Source organism: Sphaeramia orbicularis, chromosome 22 (genome assembly GCF_902148855.1).
Source record: "Sphaeramia orbicularis chromosome 22, fSphaOr1.1, whole genome shotgun sequence".
NCBI lineage: Eukaryota > Metazoa > Chordata > Actinopteri > Kurtiformes > Apogonidae > Sphaeramia > Sphaeramia orbicularis.
In genome coordinates, this window is record NC_043978.1 from 45,112,492 (window position 1) to 45,126,662 (window position 14,171).

Sequence of the window (14,171 nt, forward strand, 5' to 3'; positions counted from 1 at the left end):
CATTATTACTGTCATTTTAAGATTTTACCACTGCCAATTACCACCAATTTTGGAGGAAAGTCTGGATCCTTTTTTTTTTCCATGCACGACTCAAACTTGAAAGACACTGAACTGCGAAAAGCAAAAACCCAGTTTGATGGTGAAGCTCCAGTACTGACCCAGTGCTCTCTCTCTCTCTCTCTCTCTCATACATCACAGTGATGGATAGGCTTGGCTCCGTCTCTCGCTGCCCCGACACAGGAGTCAGCTGCAGTTCAGCTTGATAAGAGCTGCACCTCAGCTTCATTTACATGGAATAACAGTGAGCGTTGGATGTTGGATGTGTGTGTGTGCGTGCCCATGTATGTGTTGTCCAACATTTTGACAACTCCTTTTCTTCTGTATTGATCATTTCAGTTTACGACAGCGCCACGTCTCTCACCTTGACTGGACTGGCTGCTGTGTGTGCTTATGCAGGTTTCCCTTGCTTACTGACAAAACAATGTCATTATGTTATATTATGTTCTCCTACACTGAACCTCAAAATCCTGCGGTGCGAGTACAAGGATTTAAACTGTGCTGCTTTCACAATCAAATAGAATCTGAGTATTTCATCTCAATTTTCACCTGAGTGTCAGGCTCTGAATGCCTCATCTTCGCTGCACAAATGACTGGCAAACAACAATAAGCCACCATGAGTTTACACATTCAATTTAGGCCTGGAATAATGCTTTGACAACCTGCTATTATCTTTTTTTCAGTCTCATTAGCCCTCCTTTCTGACATAAAATGGGTGTAGACTTTGTTAATGTGTTTTGGCCATGGATAGCCTGTGTGTTGTTGTTTCTGTCCACCAAAGGACAAAGGATGAGGTTACACAGCCAAAAGTTAAGTCAAAACTGGAAAAGGAAAAGGACATGAGAGCTTCTTTAAAACAACAGCATCCACTTGGCTCACCACCGCTGGGTTTAGGATGAGCGTCTGAGGACGGAGCTAATTGTGGTGAATACAGAGCTTTGGCAGCGCCGGGCTCCTCTATCAGATGCCAACATTTTTTTTGTATGTGTGTATCTGTGCTAGTGTGTGTTTTGTGTGTGTTCAGGGCTGCGCATTCCCTCACTCGTTTGTTTGCTCACTCTCCCCGTTCCTCCAGGGACTGTGGTGGAAGTAGGCCTGCCGTCCGAGTGCCAAGCAAACCTGATTTAGTCACACTCTGCTGCCATTTTTCTTCGACAAAACAATCGTGTTTGGCCCGCTGGCCGGTGGCCGGTGGCCGGCCGTCTGCAGGCTCAGGGGTCCTCAACTGGTCCGGGCGGACGGTTGGCTTTAGATCTCATTTTAACAGAGCTGTAGTGTTTTAACTGTATATTTGAAGTGGGGGATTTTTGCAGTTTCAAGGCAAAGCGTACATAGTTATGTACATAGTTTCTCAAATTTCTGTTGGAAACCATTTAGCAACAAGAGCTGTACACTTTTTACATTGTCTCGATGGAATTCAAGTGATGAGCACTGACACACTGAAATGCACTTAAAAGCAAGGTTTGAGCCTCCAGCCAAAGAATCTGGCTTTCTAGCATAGTTTAGGATGCATGTTTTCTAACACACCCATGTGATTATCTTATGATAGTATTTTGCTAGTACGCTAATGGTCAAAAACAGTGAAACAGCACTGAAAAAACTGGCACATTTACGTTATTACTAATTCAGTGTTTTTATTTTAAAATGTCACGTATTATTAAATTGCACTTATCTTTTATTATTATTATTATTATTATTATTATTATTATTATTACTAATAATAATGTTAATAAGATAGAACTAGCTTACAGTATTGACTGTATAATCTGACAACAGCAAGTATGATGCACTTTATGAAATACACCTCCTCTGATTTGGTCATTAGATTAAAAAATTCCAATTAAAATGTTCTACCATACAGTTACTTAAAGTGGAGTTTAAGGTCTCATTTTACAGTTTTTTTTAATTATTTTTTTTTTGGTTACCTTTCATCCAAGCTAAAAAAAAAAATCAACATCGAGTTAATGTAGCTTACAAGGCCACGTTGGCAAAGACTCTGTATTTACATTTCTAGAAGACACAAAGCCACACTCGTATTTGTTTTGAGTCCTGTCTCTGCCAACCTGATATATCTACAGTAAGTCATTGACACTATTCACTTCCCTGTTCGTTTTAGATGTCCATGAATTTTGTATTTCTATGTAGCTGTTAGCCAAGCTAGCTTAGACGGCTAGTAGCAGCTAGCATTAACCCAGCTAGCTTTCATGATAAATACAGAGTGCTGACCAGCAGAGCTAATGCAAATTTACTTTCCAGAACTGAAATATTTAAGATGGTGAATTGACAAAGACTTTAACTGCATCATGTGTCGGTTTGTGAACAACAGTGGGTGGGTTTTGGATCTAATATTGAGGCATAGCCACTTTTTATTTTATGTCCTATTTATCCCATTGCATGAGACTTTGTACTGGTTGACTCTGACTATTGTAACCCCCATTTTTTCTTTTATTCACTCAAATGTTCAATGTTCTTTTTCTAACTTTTTGCCTTGTGATGTCTTGTGCGTGAAATTACTCTTAAGTCTAAGTATGTTTTTTCCTCTACAGATATATGATGCCAAATTCAAGATCAACTTTGGTAAGTTTACTTCCAAGAATAAATCCATTCTTTATTCCTTAATCGTCAACGCACAAACTCTTTAATTATCTGTAATGTTGTCTTAAAATTACTAAAAGAGTAGAAGTCATCATAGTGTTCTGTGATGCTTCAGGTTTCTCTTGGTAAAGAAACTTCCATGAAGCCATTGGAGGGTTGTCCTGCTCATATAGCCTCTAATTGAAGGCAAAGCTAATTAGGATGTCGCTCTTTGAGTCGAGAGCACATTCTTTTTTCTTGTTTCTTCTATCTGGCTCATTATATGAGACTCCGAATAATGACCAACATATACATTAACCACTGCTATAATTATGAGGAAATTAATGATTCTGAAAATAAATCTCTTTGAAAAGAGAGTGCGAAATGAAAACAGAGTATAAAGAGGAGTAAAAGGTCTTGAAGTGAGAGCACACACATGTTTGCATCAGTGTGTGTGTGTTGGTAATGAGAGCTCGGTGCTGCTGCTAACTTGCTCTAAATAAATCTATGATTAGCATTTTCCCTTTAAAGGGAATAATTTCAACTTTGATATCTGTAATTGTGCTTAAGGGCTTCTGCGCTCCTCTGCTAGCCCTCAAACACTCGCTCTTCAACCCATGCAGAGACTATCACAGCCACGCTTTATTCACTTAACACTTCATTCAGAACCTGTAGTAATAAAAGAAAATGAAACAAACCACTACAACACCCAAAGCCCGGCCTGTTCCAGGTATGTAGAAGTGTTGGAGTACTCCGACAGTACATTATCTTCATGTAACAGTGTGTGCAGATAAAAAAGAACACACAGCAGAGCAGACACTGGGAGTGATCAATCATCTGTAACACATACTCTCGAACAGGCTCGGACACCCAGAATAGAAAAGTCTGTTAATCCACTGGAGGCTCCGTCCTTTCTCTGCATACACACACATAAAATAATGCAAAGAAGTATACATACACACACATGTACACTCAAACAAGCTGCCGTGCAGTGGCACACAGGGCTTGTTATTTGCATGTAGCAGTGGCTAACCAATAGAGGGTGGTGTTGCATTGCGGGTCTGGCTATAGAGGGTCATCGTTTTCAACGGGGAGCGACATGGAGCTCATCACATCAACACCTGCCTTTCTAATCTGGTTTTCATTATTGATGACGGGATGGGGAAAAAAAGGAAATCACCCCTTTAATGGATGATGCTGACATTAAGACTTGATGGTTGCTGTTAAAGAGGACTTGTCAGCTGTTCATTGATAAACAGGAATCTTTTACATAAGATATAGCTGCTGATTCTGAAAAATCTAGCTCTTTATTAAATCCAAAATTAACTGGAAAATACTGAAAACTTTAGTACATATTTTTCAGATACATATTTTCTTTAGTATCCTGTTATTAAGGCAAGGATCTGTTTGTTTAAGGAAACCTAATACAAAGGTCCGTTTTATTTATTTTCAGAAGCTTTAACTCAAATGTAATGATCTTCATACACTATTAAATATTGTTAACATGTCAGAGAATTAACTTGTAAAGTCAACGTGCACCTACAGTAGTCCTTCAGGTGTTTAGACAATTGTAATTCTAAAAACCTACAATTTAATTAGAAATCAGCCATGAGGATCATGTGGTTTGACTGAAAGCCAAAAAAGACCTACTATACAAAATAGACCTATTTTTTATAACCTCAAGAAAAATCACTGAATCTCAACTAATACTCTTTATAGTTCGAGTAAGAAAGATTTAACTCAAGGTCAACTCACCTGCTTTTTTCCAAGCTGTCAACTGCATCCTACATTATTGTCATTCCACAAATAAAGCTGCTTGATTAAAAGGATGTTTATCACACGTTTCCACCCTCAAAATAGTATATTTTCATTGGCTTTTAAAATCTTATGTCACAATATAACAGTGAAATTAAAAAAATGTTTGCGTTCCTTCCGGAGCTCCTCCTTAAAGTTGTGAACTCACTGCACAGATTTGCTTCTTTACACGTCACGCTTTCTCCCCCAGCATGCATCAGAGCACATAAACATCAATATTAGCAGTTTAGTGGTGAACAGTTGTTGGGAAAGTGATCTTAAAACTCCAAAGGACACCTCCACGTCCCTCTAATTAAAACTTAACCGCCCAGCCGAGGCGGTAGGCGATTGGAGGGGGGAGGGAAAAAAGGCTTATTTAGCATTAACATAAAAACAAACAGCCGCATATATATATGCAAATGAAGGCAAGGCAAAAGCAGGACGCCGGGAGCCACGCGCCATAACTCACACTGATGGCCTTTAGTGAGAAATCGCCTTCGAAAAACGTCCAATAAGGAAGTGGAAATGATGCACCTGTCGCCCATCTGACTAATGAGCCAATCAGGTTGCAAGGACAAAGAGCACATCCAGGAAGTGCTGTTGGCCTGGAGTATCACTTGGAAGAGAATGCACGTATGATCGCACAATAGTGAGGATTTCACAGCTTTAGATGCTATGAAAACAGCTCAAAATAAATGAAACCTCAAAAACATTTGAAGCAGCGATAGGAAATATTTTACAACTCACAAACTGATGAGTGTGAATCTGAAAATGTATGTTTAGAGGTGTCTGTGTGTGCATGTGTGTGTGGACTGAATATGCTGGATGAAGAGCGACAATAAAGACAGCTCCTTCTGCATTCTCTCCGTCCGTCCAAAGCTGCTCAAAGCAGCTTTAATCCCATATCTTCATGAAAAAAAAAACACTGGCACTGAGTCTTGCTTTAAAAATGACAATGATTTACATTTCAACATAATGCTCTCTGTCGGCTGTTATTGTGACAAAGTGCTGGATGTATCCCTCCCAAATGAAAGTGGGTGTTCTGTTATGTGCGCGACAAAGACATTTGGACGAACCTGCCATCCTCTCCTTTTTCTTGTAAATGAGCATGGGAAATCTATTTATGTCCTCCTACTGGTGAAATAAGGAGAGGCTTTTGGCTTATGGGGAGACAGCCCGAAACAGCCAAGACGAGCCCGTGAAGATACATAGAAAGAGAAAGAGAAGGACGGAGCAGAAAGCGGTGGCACTTGAGGCGATGCAGAAAAGTAGTGAGTCCAAACACAAAGCCTGGGCTGATGCTGTACGAGGGATGGGGAAGGCGTTCTTGTAGGATGATCTGCCGCTCTGACAACACCTGGCCCAGGAACAAACTAGAGGCTTGTGTAGATGCGAGGTAGGGAGGGATAAAAAAGAACCCTGAGGCCTGGACCCCCCCCTCCTTCTCCTTCTCCTCCTCCTCCTCCTCCTCCTCCTCCTCCCCTCCTTCCCCTCCCCTCCTCCTGTGAGCCATGGGGTTGAGGATATAGAGATGGAGCGTCGAAGTTGAGAAGCAGACATGCAGATGAAGAAGAAGAAGAAAAAAATAGGAGGAAGGAGTGTTTTTGGAATGTGATAGCAGCTAATCCAGCTCAGATGAGACACTGTAGGGAGGAAGGGGTTGGCAGCTTTAGTTTCTAGTCAAGGCTGACTGGCCACTGGTTCAAAACTCTGCTTTAAAAAAAAACACACAAAAAAAACACAAAAAAACACTGATGTTCCTCTAATCTAAATCTGAGCTAGGTGGGTTTCATCATAGAGATGCCACCGCTCAGCTGCTGCAACTCTCACCCAGTTTCCACACACACAGACACACACACACACACACACACTCCCCTAACATGTTTCCAAAACCACACCGTCTTTCTCCAAGTCTCCAAATTTCACTTTTTCTTTAAAAAAAAAAAAAGGGGGAATAAAAAAAAAACCTGTCTCATACTCTTCTCTCACAGGAGCGAGTGTGGATGAAAATCAGACGCTCCCTATACTGTACCTGCCTCTCTTTAAACTGTGCTGGGGAGTCAGTCAGCAGCCGGCATGCGGAGATGCTGCTTTCTGCCACCAACCAGTTATCTATCATCAGCCCGCATCCACAAACCAACACACATTTACTGTAGGAGCACACACACTGTGCCAAACGGGACACTCCACTCGTTCTATATGTTATAGCATTCACAGCCTATGGGGTGCTTGGGTTGAATTTTAATTTTATTTCCCTGATGAGTAGCTGTCACATCTTTGCTAATGGAAACAACAAATTCCTGATGACCTGAAATGCATCATACCTTCTTTGTCCACTCAGGTCACCATGGGGTCACACATTTCCACTGTCTTCCCCACTTCACTTGCCTTTATTTTATTTATTTAACACCTTTAATTATCTGACATATTACTTACAGCACTCTTTTAAAAAAAAAAAAAAAAAATCTAAACAACAGATAAAACGAAGTGTGTGTTCATAAATTAAATGATCTGAATGTAAATAAACGCGAGGGTGTGTGAGCCATAAATGTGTGCGTATCTAGGCCACGACGACGCATCAGTGGGAATCTGTCATGCAAAAATACAACTGAAATAAAGATTTTATTAACAATACAGAAAATTAAACGGAAATCTTCTGCAAATATAAATACAATTAGTTTTTATTATAAATACATAATTAGTCTTCTACGCATTAAAAACGCAAACGGTCCCAAACTTATGCGTAAATTAAAAGTGAGGTGTTGTGTGACGGGTCTTTATTGTAAAGGTGTTTCCATGTGTGTGTTGCAAAGTGGATTAAAGGGTCAAACGTAAATAAAATGTTAGTTAAAACAGTAAAATGTCAGGGTTAAATCGAAGCAGGCGGAGAAGTGTGTAACAAACGACCGGCAGGATAATTACACACAGCAAACCATCATGCGTCTCGGATCTGTGCACAGGCTCGTGCAAAGTGTCCAGTATCCTGTGGACGCGCTACGGAAGCCCCTCAGGTCAACATTGAACAGAATAAAGCCCGTCCTAACCCTGATGGGACACCGGCAGACATGACTTGAGCGTCTCTGACCACTGCTGCCGTGCGCGCCACACGCACGGGTGTGTGCGAGGGTGTGAGTGGCGTGTGTGTGTATATGTGTGTGTGTGTGTGTCAGTGTGTGTGAAAGCCACCACTAGTCGCCCCCAGTGCTCTTCAGTCTCCACTCTCCCTTCTCACCGCAGACTGAACGTCACGTCCGCACTTGAACTTGAGTTTTCTCCCATTGTAGAAGCCAGAGAGCCGCACAGAGCCGCACAGAGCCGCACACAGCCCGGGGATGCGGGACTCTGCAGCGAGTACAAAGAGAAAAGAGGGTGGCAGACTGTCCTCAAACCAGCACCGGGCTTTGACTCGAAGAGTTCAAGTCTAACCCGCCCGCCTGGCTGGCACTGCCAGTGCAGCAGAAGAAGTGCCCACCACTTGGCGACACCTCGAGAAGTGCCGAGAAGAAAATTGGATTCATATTTTATACACTTTAATACGGTAATTGGTGTCTGATCACCGGGTTTCTCCGGACAGGGACGCACGGTGTCCAGGGTGGCCGGAGAGTGGACACAGGTAGTGACTGACCATCAGGAGGTGACCGCCGACCTCCAGCGTCTTTCCGCGCGTCTCTCCTCCACTCCACTCCGCCCGGCTGCTCACTTCCTCCGCTCCCCTGACATATGGTGTGAAAGCGGCGGAAGGCAGAGCCGGACTACCCCCCACCTCTCCTCCTTCCACACCGAGACTCAACCAAGCGAGCGCGCAACCACTTTGGCACCGAGCTCCGACCGAGCGCCCGGCCGCCCAGCGCTGCGCCTCGGCCGGTCACCGCAGAGCGCAGGAGCCGCCGCCCGCTGGAGGGAGGTCTGTCGCGCAGGGGTCAGTTTGAGGAGCCAGAATTGGGGCCAGTACGCAGCGGCTAGTTTGGGGTGGACAACCAGCGGCCGCTTTTGGGGCCAGTTTGCGGCCAGTATACAGGAGCCGGAGGAGGAGAGCCGACCCTTCCAGCGCCGCTCTCCGGGCGATGCCAGTGTAAATGCCAGGGCGATGTCCCGACGAAAGCAGGGGAACCCGCAGCACCTGTCCCAGAGAGAAATAACACGTAAGTACACCCGCAAACATGCACACCATCACAGCGCAGGACTGGCATCTGTTTTACTCTAAAGAACTTGACTGGATTTTTTTTTCTCTCCCTGGACGATCGGTGCGTAAAAACGCACATTTTGACACTTTCACACTTTTGCTCAAAGTTTTCAGAAGTGTCTCGGGAAAGCAATTTTCTTTCCTCTTTTACTACGTTAATAAAATTAGATAGAGGACATAATTACTCCGATTATTACAGTCAATGAAAAGGCGCAGGGGAAACGTACACACCGGGTTCAGAGTCAAAACTCTGGCTGTTTGACTTCAGCAGCTTCCGGACCAGCTCTGTTTTCTGTCTGAACACAAACTTTATTTGTCTTTTTTTTTTTTTTTTTTTTTTTTTTTTTTTTTTAATTATTATTACATTATGAACGATGGAACAATTAACAAATTACTCAAGATTTTTAAATGATTTTTTTTTTTTTTAAAAAAAGCGCAACTACTACAATTGAACTCATTAATTACTTTTTTAACGCGGTTTCACAGCAGAGTTCGCTCCAACCCGGTGAACAATTTAAAGATTCATTTTAGATCAACATACAATAGAAGAAATAATTCCCAGATTTAAAACAAAAACATTTTCCTTTTTTGTCTTTTATTTGGAGTAGAACACCGACCTTTTGTTTTAATGCAGCAGAAAACTGTAAAAGTCCTCTATAATAACCAGCAGCCGCAAAGAAAAAGATCATAAAAAGAACTCAACGGGGTGATTTTCTTTTTCTGCGCACTTTGAAGAAGCCACAGAGTGCCTCAGGTTGAACACTAAGACTTTATTTTGTTTTTCCACAGGTTATTGAATCATTCATATCCACGTTAGTGGCGCAGTCAGACCCTCTGTGTTCAGTTTAATTAGTTGGTCCCGTTCATGGTGTTTTTGTGCTGGATGCAAAGCTTCTGCTCCCCCCGGTTGTAATATTAATGGTAGGTTTGGATTATTTAATAGCTTGCACGCCTTGACAGCGAAAAATTCAAGGGTTTCCCTCACGGCACTTTTATGCAGAGTACAATAAGTGGCGGCATTTAGGGACAAAATACCATGAAATTAAGGTTTCTTATTTATGTGTAGTATTGGTGTAATCTAAGTGGCGTTTATTGAGAAATAAAAAGGTGATAAAAATACATTTTCTTATTTTTACACAGCATATCAACTTTTTTTTTTTTTTTTCTAAAAATGAAATAGAAATTTAAAGATGAAACGCACGTTAATGCCAGAGCCATGATGTATAATTGAAAGCAAACAATTGCTTTTTTTATATACCTTTTGCCGCTTAACTTCGGAGCACTAAAATGATCCTCTGGCCTCAGATCAGTTTAACAGCAAATGCAAGACTGAATGTCCTGACAGGAGAAGCAGAGTTTAACTACTGGAGGAAAAACAATTTAGTCCAAGCTTCTAGTGATCAGATACATGTAACTACAGAGCTGAAGTGCAGATTTGGATTCATGACTTTAAATCACCAATGTCAATGAGAAGATTCAGACTTTTTTTTTTTTTTTTTTTTTTTGCAACACAGGATCAAGATGTTACTTTTACTGAATTTCCTTCAGCTTGAGGTTATTTGGTGAGACTTGTGTTGCATGAAGGCTGCCAGATCAGATCACTTACACTACACTCTATCAGTGTGCACTTCAGTGGTTTGGTGTGTGGAACATCCATATTTACAGTGGACAATCTGCATGCCTGTGCAGTAAACGCCTATGCACAGGTTGTGGCCGATGCTGCCCGGCTCTCCATTAAGTTCCTCGGCTCTGCTGCAAGGCCTAGCCTCACAGCGTTGTACCACCAACCACTATAGTCGCACACACACACACATGCACACACACTAGCCTAGATGTCAAATCACCTCTTGACAAGTAGAGATTTGCTCAACGGAGCTGAAACGTGTGTGTGTGTGGTAGCTCGTATGCAGGCCTGCAGTGTGTACTGTTACCTTTGGAAATGGGTCACATTGTGAACGCTGCACGACTTGCTGTGACATCAGCTTCTGCAGGAAAGGGCCGATAATACATGCTAACACATAAACAGACAGGTAGACAGGCAGGTGGACGGACAGACAGACACAAGATGCTTAGGAAGTTAATACGAGAGATTTGTGACTGAACTGTATTTAAAGCTGCTTTTTGTGTGTGTGAAGTGTAAAATGCATGTTTGGTAGTTGTGTCCACAGAGCAGGTCTGACCTGTATATCTCCCTGTCTGATTTATCACTATTCAGGCTGCAGCACAGTGCTGTACATTCCATAATTTATGTGTAAGAGATGCTTGCAGATTTAGTATGCTTGAGTACACACACAGTCGCACACACATGCAGACACGTTTACATATAAGTAGGCTTGCATGGACGCAGACAGCAACACGGACATGTATGCAAATGCACATATGTGAATCTCCATCTCCAAAATTGGCATAATTCTTCTCAGGTCATAAAATCCATCTGACCTGAATCTTGTTTTTAACCAGGTTGTTTTTAATTTATATTTCCAGTTATGATACATCACATCGGTGAATAATCACCTCCTGCATGGATTCCTGATTTCTCCACCTCTTTTGTCTTTCAGTGTCTTTCCCTGAATGAAAGGAGGTGTTAGGGAAGGTTAGGCGGAGTGTCTGGAAGTTAAATTGCTGATATTTTTAAGATGTAGTTTGGTGAGGCCTCGGTCATGCAGCCTCATTCTTACACTCTATGGTCAAAATGACAGAAGGCAACTTCCTCACTATGAGTTGCAGCGACTTTTTGCAGAATCCCCACTTGTCTCAAAGCTTAAAATGCATCCACTAATTTCCTCTCCTCCCTTTGTTTCAATCTTGTTTCAGCCTTTGTTTTGTGCATTCTCCTGTCTTGTATGATCAGCACAGATTTACAAAGAAAAAAGCAAGAAAAAAAAAAAGAATCAAGATTTTCAACTGGAATACACTTCCCCGGAGAAGTTTTGCATGATTTTTATTTTTCCCTCCTCTGTTTTAAATCTGCCGGATTCAGCACCAGGGCCACCTATTTTATGCTTTACATCTCACCTAATTCTCACTCATTTCCTGGTACGATAAAACGATCAAAACACCAAAAAACAACCCACCCCGAGTGGGAAGCCTTCACAAGAAATTCACTGCAATTTCCACTCTCAAATGACACGTGGGAAAGATTAATCAGTGGAAATCTATATTTTTTATGCTTGTCAGGCGAATTCAGTGTGTGTTTTGGCATCGCCACGCCAAGACAGTTTACACCCGAAGGTGCCGACGCGCCTTCTGCTTCTCATTCACTGCAAATAACCCCAGCTTTCCTCAGAGAGGCTGATTTAGTGTGAAGAGATGCAAACAGGACGAGAGCTCCCATTGTAGCCGCACACACTCACACTCACACACACAAGGAGAGGGAGAGAGGGCTGCGTGTAAATTGCAGTCGCCCACTTGAGATGCATGTTTCCCTTTGGCTTGTCAAATAGCCGTGCACCCTGCTGGGGCTAAGTCTTTGTTAGAGAGAGAGAGACAGCGAGGAGAGAGAGAGAGAGAGAGAGGGAGAGAAAACCTAGCAACTCCTTCTTCTTTTATATGCACTGAAGCGTTGTGTAGATGAGGTGTTTGTTAAAAACCCATAAATGGAAAATGCATTTCTTCACTGTGTCTTATTAAGTGTCTGGGCTGATTGTATTGAATGCATAATGACATTCATAATAGGCAAATTGTACATTATGTTTTAACAATTGCCTTTTTACACACCCAGAAAGTGCAGTGATAAACGTCCAGAATAACAAACTTTTCAATTTTGTTGTTTCCTTTTCTGTTTATTCTAAAAGTAGTCACTGACAGTTCTGTGAATTATTCATAGACACTTCATTTTTACTTGATTTTTTTTTACATTTTCTTTTTTGTTTTAATCTTTTGTGGAAAAAGCATCTGTTCCACAAATGGGGAGGGATTGCAATTTGCGTGAACTAGCCCTTTAAATTCCCAATTTGGTTATTCTTCTGTTAGAAAATGCAAAACATTAGAAATACCTCGCACGTACAACAGAAAAGGTGTCACTATTGACTGTGTGTGTGTGTTTATGAATCCACAGGACAAGGGTTTCCAGTTCCCAGAGAGCATGCCTAAACTCATTTTGTTGATCAGCAGGCTGTTCACATTCTCCCACTACTGATACTACATTTACACACACACACACACACACACACACACACACACACACACACACACACACACACATACCTACACACACACACACACACACACACACACACACACTACCATTGCCTGCATACCAGAGTGTTGGTTTGCTCAGCTGAGGCTTGGTGAGCTGTCTGTCTGCCACCGCTCGCCCTTCACTCTCTCTTTTTCTGAGTGTGTGTTTCTCTACGGCCCCCCCATTCACACACACACACTCACACACACACCCACCCTCTCTCTTTCTGTCCGTCTGTATGTCTCTCTCTCTCTTCCTGCTAGAGGGAGCTCTCCGGCTGTCAGTGCTGCGTTCGCTCTACCAATGAGAGGGGAGAGTGTGAACATGCAGTGTGTGTGTGTGTGTGTGTGTTTGTTAATCAGATGACATCAGTGCTCAAAGACCACATTCGCCTCTTTTAACTGTCAACACCTGCACACTGCACTTCACTACACGTCTCACTTTTTATTTACTGCATATACTGTAACTTCATGACAGCAGAAGGGTGAAATGTGTGTGTGTTGTCGTCTATATTAGGTGTGTGTGCGACTCATATAATAAGGCAGCTAGAAATCATGTTGTTAATGACTTGAACTGTGCTTTGATCATGTGAGTTTGAGTTTTTAAAGCAAAAAAAAAAGTACTCTAAATTCAGAAACCACTAAAAAAAGATGATTTGTCTGTTATTTTTGCGTAAAACACTGGAAGTAACGCCCTCATTTCCCTCAAAGAGCTTCTTCTGTCGTCTTTTTCTGAGGGGCGTTTCATTCCTACCACAGCACCTCCCAGGCAGGCGGCTCTGTACTCACTTCTTCCTCAGAAACGCTTCCCGTCTGAACTCTTTGCTACTGTTTACCCTCACATCGGAAACAAAGTTTATTTGCAAATTTGCCGTAGAGACACATCTGATTGGGTCGACCTCAACCAGAACGGGAGGGTTTACCTTGTGATGAACTTGAATTAGCTTTGAGGTAAACAGGTTTTAATTCTAAACCAGGCCAAGTCTGAAAGTAGGCTGAAAGCTGCAACAGTTCGAATTCAATGTTTCCTCTATTTCAGCTTGAGTGCGAAGATACATTTTGCACTTCCAGACAGTCACTTATGTACAGTTAATGTTAAATAATGTGACATTTTTGCAAATATGGCTCACGAGTATTACCAGTGAGGGCGTTTTTGCCCTTACTTTGGTGGTCCACATTTTAAAGGTGACAGAAAATGAGTGGAGAGCGCCATAACACTCCTGCCTAAAACGTGCTTTCATACCTTTTTATATATAAAATTACTGACTTCAAATACTGCATAAATACACCAGAGAGTACTCAGTACAGTAACAAAATTGACTCAAGATGAAAAGCCACTTCCTGCTTAAATTGAAAGTGTGCTGTTCAACAGTATCTGTGGTGG

The 14,171-nt window shown here is 42.0% G+C and overlaps 1 protein-coding gene across 1 annotated transcript in view; it reads left to right on the top strand.

Annotated features, from left to right (window-relative positions):
• Positions 1-7,678: 7,678 nt before the first annotated feature.
• Positions 7,679-14,171, top strand: part of bcl11ba (BCL11 transcription factor B a) — a 47,011-nt gene continuing 40,518 nt past the window's right edge. The window contains exon 1 of the mRNA XM_030127374.1: positions 7,679-8,567. Coding sequence (XP_029983234.1) covers positions 8,513-8,567 — 55 coding nt within the window. The 5' untranslated portion in view covers positions 7,679-8,512. The remainder of the gene's footprint in view (positions 8,568-14,171) is intronic.